Raw genomic sequence first — 12,900 nt, forward strand, 5'->3', positions numbered from 1 at the left:
GACGATCAAGGTGAGGTGATTTATCAAGACTGCGCTGCTCGAACGGAAACACGTCAGCTTCGAGAAACAACATTTCTAAGCAAGAGAGCTGGAATTCACAGAATAAACACAGATGACCTCCTCACTACATACTGCTAAATGTGAGTTTATTCAGACTGTTACGTGCGATCCAATGGTTTATGTGCTGAATGGACGTCATGTTCATAAGGTATTTCTGTAATAATATCCTACCTTGGCCATCTGAGCTTGAACCCCACTGGCCTTGAGCGCAGTCACGGCCTTCTGTGCTGCTGGAGGACTGTCGAAATCCACAAAGCCATAACCTACATACATACATTCGAAAAGTAAGAAATTTACATAGAGAAAATTTTCATAGGCTATATGTCAGTGTCAATGAAACATTAAGAAGTGAAGTGTGATTTGCACTCACCTTTGCACTTGTTGGTAGTTTTGTCCAGAATAGCTTTAGTGGACACAATCTTTCCATACCTAAAAATATCAAGACAAAGACCATGTCAAACGTGACTCAGCACCATATATATATATATATATATATATAAATTCTGTTTTGACTGTAGGTCTGTCTGTTGGACTGTCTGTCTGTCTGCCAGTCTATCTGTCTGTTTGTCTGACTGACTGTCTGTCTGTTTACCTGTCTGTCTGTCTGTTTGACTGTATGTCTGTCTGTCTGTCTGACTGTTTGACTGTATGTCTGTCTGTTTGGCTGTCTGTCTGACCGTCTGTCTGTTTGTTTGACTGTCTGTCTGTTTTGACAGTAGGTCTGTCTGTTGGACTGTCTGTCTGTCTGTTTGTTTGACTGACTGTCTGTTTGCCTGCCTGTCTGTTTGTCTCTGTCTGTTTGCTTGACTGACAGTCCGTCTGACTGTCTGTTTGCCTGTCTATCTGACTGTCTGTTTGTCTCTCTGTCTGATTGTTTGTTTGACTGTATGTCTGATTTTTTGACTGACTGTCTGTCTTATTGTTTGTCTGTCTGTCTGACTGTCTGTTTGTCTGTCTGTGTTTTTTGTCTGTCTGTCTGTTTGTTTGTCTGATTGTCTGCCTGATTGTTTGTTTGTTTGTCTGACTTTGTTTGTTTGACTGACTGTGTGTCTGATTGTTTGTTTGTCTGTCTGTCTGACTGTCTGTTTATCTGTCTATCTGCCTGTCTGTTTGTCTGTCTGTCTGTCTGTCTGACTGTGTGTTTACCTGTCTGTCTGTCTGTTTGTTTGTCTGTTTGACTGTCTGTCTGACTGTCTTTTTGTCCATCTGCCTCATGTAAGTAAGCAATAAGGTACGAGAGGCTGTGCTGTATCGTGAATAAGTCACGGCTGAAGGGCGTTGCTAGGCATGATGTGAAGCGGAGTGTGTGAATATTACACACACAAAACATGATATATTATCAGGACATAAATAATGTACTAGATTAAGTGCACGCATGTTTCTCTCTCATTAGTTGCGAGCTTCAGTGAGAGCAGACGACTGATGTAACCTGACTCCAGTCCTGTGTCCTGCTTCAGCTCTCTCTCTCTCTCTCACACACACACACACACACACACACACACACACACACACACACACACACACACACACACACACACACACACACACACACACACACACACACACACACACACACACACACACACACACACACACACACACACAGGTGAGTAATACTTCACCAAACTCATGCTTAAAGGGCACCTATTATGCAAAATTCACTTTTACATGGTGTTTAAACATAAATGTGTGTTGGCAGTATGTCAGCAAAACCACCCTAGAATGATAAAAATCCACCCAGTGTTTTTTTTTACAATTTCAATAAATCATAAGCACTGTCTCAGAACGAGCTGTTCTAAGATTCGGTTCAGTGTGACGTAGAATTGAGCAAGCCCCACCGACGTGGTTTGATTGACACTGTGGTTTTGGCATAGACCCCGCCCTCGGTGATCTGTTCACCATCCTCCATTGTAGACCGGTGTTCTAACGATTTGTGCTGCCTTGTCGAAAATGTCTCCTAAGAAACATAAGTGTTCTGTTTTGGGATGTAATAATGTTCATAGTAGTTTTCACTTACTTCCGACATCAGAGCCACTGAAAACGCAGTGGATGGATTTTATTTAGGAAGGAAAGGCGCCACTTAAACTTCCAAAAATACGTTTATGTTTGCGCAAATCATTTTCTGACAGACTGTTTTGTGAACGAGGGTCAATTCAAAGCAGGTCTTGCTTCAAAGTTAATCCTCAAGTGTGGATCGTTGCCTACTGTTCGCGATCCAACGTCACCTCCAGTAGAAGTAAGTGTATTTTATGATTTTTGAGCAAATAGTCATTTCAGTCGATGTCAGCCAATTCAACAACAAATGCGTCTAAAGTTGTTGTTGTCGTCGTCGTAGGAAGTCTGTGTAAAAATTCAAACCTTGTTTGTATAGTGTGTGACCACACGTTTATAAATATATTTTTTAAAGATATTGTATTAAAAACTGTGGATGTTTTCTGTAAAGACAAGACATCAAAATTGCTGTTTCATCCGTCTTATAACCTTCCATACAACAAATAGCGTCAGACAGTTTTATGTCACGTATTATTTTTTGCAACAATTACAAATGTAAATAAATGAATACCTGTTCTATCTCCCTGCAGCATATATTTTCTTGTTCTGTAGCCATCTTCTCACATTTGCCACATAAACACCTGTACGACAAGTAATGTAAACATGACGCAACAGGTCCCTCGCATAAATGTAATTTCGTTTGTACATAGCAAACATTATCACAGTATTTGTGTTTGTAGTTTCAAAAAATTGCTCCAACGTTATCACAATTTGTGTGTGTCTGTGTGTGTGTTGCATAATTGCAAAGCAGACGCGATTACAACTCTATAAGCACATACATGTATCAAATAACCATTCCGAGACGTCCTGGTCCATTCTCATTTGTGTTTCTTCTGCCGGAGTCTCTTCATCATCTGGGTCTGATTCCGGTTCAAACATGTACGGCTGAACATAGACATCATATAGAGACTAGATGCCCTATTGGCCGCTGTGGCGCAAGAAATGCGGCCGCCATCTTAAACCGGTCATACTCCTATTTGCGTTGCATAGCAGCAGTAGATGCCAGAGCACTGTGCGGCATATTCCTGCTCAAATCGGCGGACCATCACTCGGGGATTACTTTTCACGAGTCAGATTTAACATTTAACATTACCGTACTATTGGTTGTATTTTGTGAAAAAAATATTCAATGTGTCCTGTATCGTAGCTACATGTATGACCTTTGCAGCAAAAAATACAGCGTGAAAATCAGTTTGGTATTCAGTGAGATATGATTAATTAAATGCGCTGGCAGCTCATTGCACCTGCCAAACAGATTACACTGAGCGGAGCGGGTGACCGGTTTAAGATGGCGGCCCCACGGCTCGTCCGCGCCAATATGCAGTAGCGGTCGATAGGGTGGAGATAGGTCTAACTGCAGAACCGCAGAACCATACGTCATAGCAGTGTGGTGCCGGAAGTGGGCACGGCAAGGCATTGCGCTACTTTCGTGTTTTGGAACGTGTTTTGGAAGTTTAAAACAACGTTATTATAAAGACTTTTTTTAAAACGATTTAATTGAAAAGATAATATATATATATATATATATATATATATCAAATAGTATAACATATAAGAATTATTTTCTGTCCTATTAACAAAAGACAACATAGCCTACTAGTACTATTAACAAATGTCAATCGGTTTTTAAAAGTTAAAATTATACTTTATCCATTTGCTTTGTTGAGTCAAATGACTAACAATGTAAATTGAACAAAGCTTAAAACAAAAACAAAAATAATACAATGAAAACAAAGCTTGAGCGTTTGAACATTTGATTTAATTGAAAATAATTTTTAATACTCAACCAACAATTTTTTTCATAGACCATTCACAACAAGTATATGATGAAATGTGAAATATGACGGGAAAAAGGAAACACTCAGTTCCTGTGCTTCTGAGTGTAACTCCAACCCTACCCAAACTTATCCCTGTTTTGTGTTTACATTTTTAATTGGATGCCTTCATAGATATGAAATATTATTATAACAAAATACAAATACACAAATATATATAATTTTTTGTGTTTTGTTAGCTTAAGTTTCAGTGTGCATTGTTTGTGTAACCTTTATATGTTAATGAAGATAAATTATTTTTTTATGGCTAAATCATGCAGAAAACCATCTAATTCCAAAGGGACTAGGCCTACCTTGAAATGCAATGTAAGTCACTTAGGAGAAAAGCGTCTGCCAAATGCGTTAATGTAAAGTAGTATCTATTGCCACTGTATATTAAAAAATAACTCCAGATGTTCATACCTCCATGAACAACAGCCTTTTAAAAGTGGATTTTAATGTGATTATTCAATTTGTCCCGTCTTGTCGGTTTAAAAATACTGCTATCACAAAAAGGGCAGTGAAAATTTCTGCAGCATGTTGTGCATTGCTCCAAAGTTGGTAGTGCTGAACCTCTCTGAATCGTTATTTGCTTCTATAGGTGAAATTAAATACAATTAATGCAATTCTCATGGTCCGAAAATTGAACAAATGCTGTAAAATACAACGCCAACTACAAATTAAATCACAAATCATGAATATGTAACCTAACAAAGTGATACAATCGTTAAACATGAACTCCGCCCACTTCCGGCATCAGACTGTTAGGCTCGCGCTGTCGTCCTCACACTGCTATGACGTATGGTTCTGCGGTTTTGCAGTTGGTTATTATTGATAGGGCATTTATCTATATGATGTCTATGCGGCTGAATGCCATACAAAACAGCGCGTCTCTCACTCTCAGCCATTCTGCTTCTACCGACTGTTTACCCTCATCCAAAGGCTGGGCGGGGATATGCAGCTCATTTACATTTAAGGTGGTACACACCAAAACAGCTCTTTTTAAAACAGGCCACAAAAATGACATGACATTATTATAATGGTTATAATAAATTAATTGTGTGGTATTTTGTGCTGAAACTTCACAAATACATTCTGGGGACACCCGAGACCAATATTACATCTTGTAAAAAGGGGCATAATAGGTGCCCTTTAATTTAAATATGCCCATGTATTACACACAAATTAAAATATTTATGTAATTTACACTACCACAACCAACTGAATTTAAGTTCCTCAATATCCTAAAATAATTTTGATAAAAAAAATAATATACATAGATAAACATAAAACTGAGCCACTATCTTTTTATAACTATAGTTAAAATATAGTTTTGATAATAATTAAATTTAATTTATTTGAATTAAATGTAATTTAATTAATGTATAAATAAAATGAATAAATTAATTTAAAATTATTAATAAATAAATTTTACTCTATTTTGATTTACTTAAGTTAATTTAATTTAAATTTAATTTAAATGGATTGGTTGGAGCAGATAGTAAAAAACAGCATATATGGGGAATGTTTTTCCAAAGTACTGTCAAACTGGTAATGAAATAAATAAATAAATAAATAAATGAATTAATTAATTAAAATAAAAAAATAAAATAATTCAATCTCATTTAAAAAGTAATTTAATTATTTTTTTTTTTAAATTTAAGCCGATAGTGAAGGAAAAACAGCCTGTTTGTCCAGCATATATGGGAAATCTTTTTTCCAAAGTACTGTCCAAACTGGTTGCAATAAAATATACACAAACAAAGTAGAAAAACAATGCATAATGTCTTTAACTTATTAGTATTGTTAAACCATTGGTCGTAAACTCCTAATGCTCGTTCAGTCATCAGATAACTCTCCAGCGCCTCTGGCAATACGCACAGACATTCCTGTCTGTCTCTGACTCTTTTCCGATCACATGTGGGAAGTCTGTCGTTTGGCCAGTTGGCACAGTGAAGTGTTGTTGGCAAAGCCAGTCTGAAATGACTAAATGAAGCATAACTTTCTACATTGAGTACAAGCGTAATTAACACAGAGTTTGGCGGCTTCAACTACGACCTTGTCTATCATGAGTTACTAACATCGAAAAGATAATACGGTTCATTTACAAATCAGCTTTGGATTTTAAACTAGTCAAAGTAGCCAATGACATGCTCCTGGAACTAACAGTGTTTTGATCATTAATTCGTTGATTATTTCTTTTGATTTAATCAGATATTAAAGGGATAGTTCACCCATAAATGAAAATTCTGTCAGTAATTACTCTCCCTCATGTTGTTTCAACCCCGTAAAACTTTCGTTCATCTTTGGAACACAAATTAAGATATTTTTGATGATGAAATCTGAGAGCTGGATCACTCCTCCATAGGCTTCTAAGGGATTGACACTTGCCAGCCCCGAAAAGTTATTAAAGACACCGTTAAAATAGTCCAAGTGACTACAGTGGCTCAATCTTAAGTTTATCAAGCGACGAGAATACTTTTTGTGCACAAAAACAAACAAAAATAACGACTTTATTTCAACTATTCATTTCCTTCTCTGTGGACCTCGAGTGAGTTCACTAGTGATATAGCGTTTCACCTTCTCGTCGCTTGATAAACTTAAGATTGAGCCACAGTAGTCACTTGGACTATTTTAACGATGTCTTTAATAACTTTTCGGGGCTGGCAAGTTTCAATCCCTGAAGAAGCCTATGGAGGAGTGATCCAGTGTTTCGTGTGTTTCGAAGATGAACGAAGGTCTTACGGGGCTGGAACAACATGAGGGAGAGTAAATACTGACAGAATTTTCATTTTTGGGTGAACTCTCCCTTTAAGCATCTTACTAAATGCTCTCTTTCAATGTAGAAACTGAAGTCAATGTAATGTATGTTATACATTATCTTGTAATATGTTTGCACAGCAAGCACAACCTGCTTTAGAAACATTCAAGTAAACACTGCTAATAGGATCAGAAGTTGAAAGAGGAGACAATTACATTTTAAAGCATCCGTGTGAAAACAAACCTGGAAAGCAGTCCAGTGAATTATTTGGATATATCGTAAATTAGATCAGGAGAACAGACCACAAATGCACAGTATGTTGTCTGTTTTCATACTGCTACAGCAGAATCCAAAGAAAAAATTATAATAATCAGAAGGAAAAGAATGCAAAATGCTCTTGCCACAGATATTCTTGTGATAGTCATACCCTGTTGAAATACCAAGCGTTACGATATTCTCCTGACGTCTGATACTTGACAGCTCATTCAGTCAAACTCTGAGATAAGGATTATTTGTAGCACAACCTTATGATCTGAAATGATTTGTTTCAGTCTTTTTGAGTGGAACTTCCCCAAACCGGAAGCGCCTCCCATAATCCAGAACACAGTCGGCTCGTCAGGAAAGAGGAGGATACAGTGTGTTTTTGTTTTTTTGAAGCAGCAAATCAATGTATATAACCAAAGTTAACAAAAAAGAAATGGCCAGTGTTAACTGATAACACACTGTATACGGGTTTGGAAATACATTAGGGTGAGACATTATTTTTTAACTTTGGGCGAACTATTTATTTAATAAAAAATAGCTATTTTCTTTAAAGTGGCAAAATCTGTTAAAATAAATTAGATAAAATGCAGTTATCACAGTGACATCATTTTCTGAACAAATTATTAAAATCCCCCTGTGGTGGAAATCCAGCCTTTAATGTTGTTTATGTGTCTATGTGATGTTTTTTAATATGCTTTAAGACAAACCATGTGTAAATTCATAAGTCGACAGCATTGCTGAGTATTTTATCATTAAAACTGCAGTAAACCAAAGACAGTCTCAAAAACACGCTTTGAAATCGCTGGTGTTTCTGACACCTCAAACTACCTTGTAACCAATCAGATCAACGTGTGATCGTCAACGAGTTGATCTCTGAGCGAGTGAGTGGAGGCGGGGCTTATTTGCATATTCATAGAGCTGCGCATACTTAATGAGGCAAGGGTGTAGAGTTACATTCAAGCTATTTTAAGGCATGAATAATTTATTTTCAAGGAAATAACGTTTAAATATGTCATTTTGAGTTTTAAGGGATACAATTATTGTCTACGGGGGGACTTTAAAGTCCCTGTAAAGTCAAACTTAAGTATGTGTTCTGAGTTTGTCACACCACAGAAAAATGTGTTATTAGCCACCCAACCAAATTTGAATGATAAAAAAAGCCGGCAAGTACATAAGATAAGCTATCAAAATCTTGACAAAATGCTCTCAAACGCTGGGGGCGTGTCCGTTGTCTGCGCTGAAACCACACCCACTCGGGAAGCACTCACCAGTTGTCGGCGCGACGGGAGGATGAAGGCCGAGGCGGGAGATAGTCGGTTCGGCCCCATTCACCAGTAACAGCGGATTATCAGTGAATCCCAGTTGTCTCCGATGAAAGTTTATAAAACTATCCCGTGTAAAATAATCACTACAGAGGCGGGTGTTTGCGGTCTTCCTCAGCTCTCCATCAAAGAAGCTCTTCACAAAATTAATCCACCTCTTCTTGATGTGATCGTTTTTCGGAAATGTAAATAAGGACACTGATCTGATTTGTACGTGACCGCATCCAGATTGTAACTGTAAGGCTTTAGTAACTAATGAATAATGATACTGACAGTAAATAGCGATTGAGCGGCAAACTGATGTGAATGTGCTCTATCTATATTGTTAGGGGAGCAGCCAGCCTCTGTGGCTCCAGTGCGTCATCAAGTAGGGGCGTGTCCAGAAGCTCAGGGACTCCAGTGCATCATCGAGCCCCGTTTTAGACCCACCCAAAAAATCCGGAAAATAGCAATGGTGAAAAACTGTTTAATGGTCTAACTCCACAATTCAGTACTTCACAGTTCACAGTCTTTGTAATATGTTTTAGCAATACATTTCTAACATTTATAATGTGTTTAGAATTTTTTTTTAAATTGCCTTTACAGGGACTTTAACAGGATGGGATGCTAGAGGTTTGAGTATCACATTATCAGCGTGAGAATATGATAACTGAGAGGGTAAAGGGAGCAAAAAATAACATCAGTCAGTGCAACAAAAAGAGGAAGTGACTTAAGATGTAGACTGAGACAAACATCCATAATGAACAGTTCAAAGGGCATCAGTTAAACACCTATCCGACTTTTACATTGAGACATCTCTGTGTGTGTGTGTGTTCAACCATGACCCAGTTAGCACTGATGGCGTCCTATCCTTCACATGCTCTTGTGTTTGTTTCCCCTTTACAGAATTTCCACTGCTGACACTTCCTCACTTCTCTCACCCTGCGATCGCTTTACTCCAGTCCAGTGCCTGCCGTTCACTCTAAGTCCACAGTAGACTTCAGAATAAAGGTTCTTTAGTGGCATTGATGGTTCCATGAGGAACCTTTAACATCCATAGAACCTTTCCATTACACAAAGGTTCTTTATACTGGAAAAGGGTTTTTATAATGTTCTTCACACTGAGAAAAAATTTTTTTTTTAAAAGGGCAGTCGGCAACTCTAGCTATTTCTTCGCTGATTTTCACTTTTGTTGTCGCATGTTTTCTCAACGAGCTCCCCCTACAGCTGTGATGCGTATATTTCACAACAATGTCATATAAAAACTCACTTGCGGCCCTCCTCCCCCTTTCTACCGCTGCTCATGTGCATTTGTTATTATCGGAGCCGGCCGAATAGTCTAATATTTTATCGTGTGGAGTGTGTCTACCGAGGTGGGTAATACATCACACACATTGAGGGCGGCGTGTGTGTTTATGTCGAATTGCCGTAAAGCAGTTTGTGTTTCTCGCTCGTTCTCGCTTCTCACAAGACTTCCTATTTCCAACCTACCGGGACGTTAATCCTCATGTTGCAAGGTTGGTTTTCCACCTAGGAACGTTTGGGGGAGCGAGGAAAGTCACCATTCTCACCAGAACAGGTTACTAAACCATCCAAATGATTTCTTTTTTTCCAAACGGTTTTATTGAGTTTAAATTGTTGCCGAATGCCCCTTTAAGAACTGATCACTGCAAGGTTCTTTGAGGAACCAACACTGGTTCTACTATCACTGTGAAAACCACCTTTTGGAACCTTTATTTTTAAGAGTGATTAGACTGTATTGCTCTAAAGTCAATGGATTTAACTTTTTCCCTGCCGTTGATGTAATTTTCTGGCTTTCCCATGTTTTTACTGTTATATGGTAGGGGGCGCTATTACGCATCTTCTGAAAGAGAATCTCCTGATCAAAACACAGGCAAAAAAGGAGCAGAAACAAGCGATAGAAGCAATTAAACTTACCCACATTCAAGTGTTAATAACAAATAAAGCATGAAGCTAGAATAAAACAGCTTTCTTTGTTTAAAAGTAGAGGCGTTTCTGTAAAAATGTAAACATTTTTTACATTTAAAGATTTTGAGTAAATGTTAAAGTTGTGAAATCACTGAAATTATTAACTTCAGTGAATTAAGTAAACGCAAGTAAAAAATTTAAGTAGATCTGAATAACTACATTTAGAGCTATGACAACTAAAACTGATACACTATAAAATCCAATGGGTTACGAAACTGGGTTTTCACAGTGATGATATAGACCCGGGCTATTCAATTGGCGGCCTGCGGGCCAGGTCCGGCCCGCCAATCATCTCCCTATGGCCCGAGGGCACCCCAACCTCCCTCCTCTTCTTTTCCTGGCTGTGCGGCTAAATTTGGTTAGATATGCGCGTGACCGCAGTGGCGCCTGCAGCTGTACGGCTATACGCACTGTGTGTGTACCATGAGCGCTCCAACTGACCTGAGAAACGTTTTCAGTCCAAATATTTCAGCAGTTATTATGTGTGTGTCCCGTATTTCTGTCGACTGAGCCAGCGATATCAATCATTCCTGATTAAATCATTCCTGATTTAATTCTTTGGTTCGATTACTTCCTTTCCATGAATTGGCCAAACGCGCTTGCATAACGGTCTGAAACGATTCGGATTCGTTCGGACCTTTCTGTCACTGAATCATCTAAAGCTATTTCTCGGTCAGTAAGAACAAATAGAGAACAAATAGCGCCGTTTTCAGTTGTTTCACTAGTTTACTTTGAACTACGCAGCACGGCCCAGTGGATAACAGAACGCAAGCTTAAAGGAGTTGTTTACTCCCGGTCCCGGATACTATTATTAAACAGCATTGCAACATCCAGTGAGAAGTGTTTCAACCTGACACATCTCTCTGTTACAAACCACAAATCACTCAATGATTTTAACTAGTTTTAAATCGGATGAAACAGCCTCAACATTCCCAACACGACTGATGAGGTAAATAGCAGAAACATTGTGCCATGAACGAAGTTAGAAGACTAAATCCCTAATCACCACCCTTACAAACATTTACCATGAATGTACTGTAGTAATTTACCATGGTTTGGGCAGAAATGTGGAATATTTATATTGAATACTATGTTATAGTCATTTATATTGCATTAGATTTATTAGGGGGCTGGAGAAATATATAATTAATTGTGTGTATATTTTTTACATGTTCAGGCATTTTTTATACAGTGTGAGTGAGTGAGTGAGTGAGTAGCCATGCATGGTTTTACCTATGGTTACGAAGTCTCACTGTCAGAATATTTTAATTTAAGCCTATAATAATTATTAATAAAATAATTCTTACCAATAGCTATGATCTTGTATAATTCATATATTTGTACATAGCTGTAAATAAGTTATTTATTATGGTCTGATAAATCTGCATACTGTTGGGTTCCACATTTCCAAGTAAAAACAATACTTTTATGTTTACTTTAGCTTACTTATTGATACTGTTATGTTTCAATAAATAAGCTAAACCCATCGGCCCACCTCAACTTTTCGATTTAATAATCCGGCCCTCGAATGAAGCTAATTGAATAGCCCTGATTTAGACGAACCATCTTTGGTTCCTCAAAGAACCTATCAGTTATTGGTTCCTAAAATAACCATTTTTTTCACAGTGTGAAGAACATTTCACAAAAACAAAAATCAGTTCCCTTTCGTTGTCACTCCGAGTTACGTCGGTTGACGACGAAATGGGGTTTCGCTTAGAAAGCCTATCAACTTCGAGTATTATAAAACGAGCCATTGGCAAAGAAATGCCATGGGTCTGCGGAATTTGCATAGCGTATCTCCGCCCTACCTCGTGGGTAGAAAAGGAGGACGCCGGCAACATGCAGATATGTTTTTGCTTTGGAGCCAAGTTTATTCTTCTCTCCACAAGCCATCTCTGAATTGTCAGCTTTACAAACGAGTACCTCGAGTGTTGGTGTGACGGCGATCAACGGCAAGCGCATGCTTCCTGCTTATCTCTGCAGTGGTTTGTCAGACAGTGCGTGTCCACCCGTGTGCTTCAACACTTGAGTTTTCTCTCACAAAGAGAGCTCGCACGCGGCACGTCTTTTTAAAGACAGCTCGCCCATGCATTTAAAAAAAAAAAAAAAAATGAATGGTGGGGTAGCTTGGTATCGGACTCTGAGGGGCACGAGCGTTGTCTAGTATGTTTGGGCTTGATCATGCTAGAGCAGCGCTCGTGGATGACTCATGTTTTCTCCGTGGGAACATGACCATCGCGTCATTAAGGTCGAGACTCGGTGACAACGAAAGGGAGCGAAAGGGAACTGATTTTTGTTTTTGTGAAATGTTCTTCACACTGTGAAAAAAACTCACATGAGTGAGAGTCCCCTCATCCACCCCCCGATCTTCGGCTGGTGGCCAGGGTGACCTGAGGGACGGTCTGGAACAAAGCGCCGACTATGTGTCCGCGACCCCTGCCCCCCTCTTCAATGACGGTGCCCGCTAGTGAACAGGTGATTCCCACGGGTCTACCCTCTGGTGGCCCGTGTGTTTCATTTGAAGCGACAGAGGATGATACTATGTTTGTAGCAGCTTCACAAGGTGGGTTTGATTTTCCTGGAAGTGACGACTCGTCACAGCTGCCACCTTCTGGTGCATACGGCTGTGCCTGAGTCTGATCCGGAGATGACGGCCATG

General features: G+C 38.8%; 2 protein-coding genes across 2 annotated transcripts in view; both read right to left on the reverse strand.

The window, feature by feature from the left end:
* The window catches only part of hoxc6b (homeobox C6b), a 357,188-nt gene that overhangs the window by 303,094 nt on the left and 41,194 nt on the right, over positions 1 to 12,900 (reverse strand). The gene's annotated exons all lie outside the window — the stretch shown is intronic.
* The window catches only part of rbms2a (RNA binding motif, single stranded interacting protein 2a), a 79,172-nt gene that overhangs the window by 19,262 nt on the left and 47,010 nt on the right, over positions 1 to 12,900 (reverse strand). Inside the window, exons 3-4 of the mRNA XM_077204500.1 lie at positions 431 to 489; positions 232 to 323 (exon numbers count right to left, since the gene is read on the reverse strand). Of these exons, the coding sequence (XP_077060615.1) occupies positions 232 to 323; positions 431 to 489 (151 nt within the window). The remainder of the gene's footprint in view (positions 1 to 231; positions 324 to 430; positions 490 to 12,900) is intronic.

This window comes from Siphateles boraxobius, unplaced genomic scaffold, assembly GCF_051911475.1.
Source record: "Siphateles boraxobius isolate OS27281-9 unplaced genomic scaffold, OSU_SipBor_1 5, whole genome shotgun sequence".
NCBI lineage: Eukaryota > Metazoa > Chordata > Actinopteri > Cypriniformes > Leuciscidae > Siphateles > Siphateles boraxobius.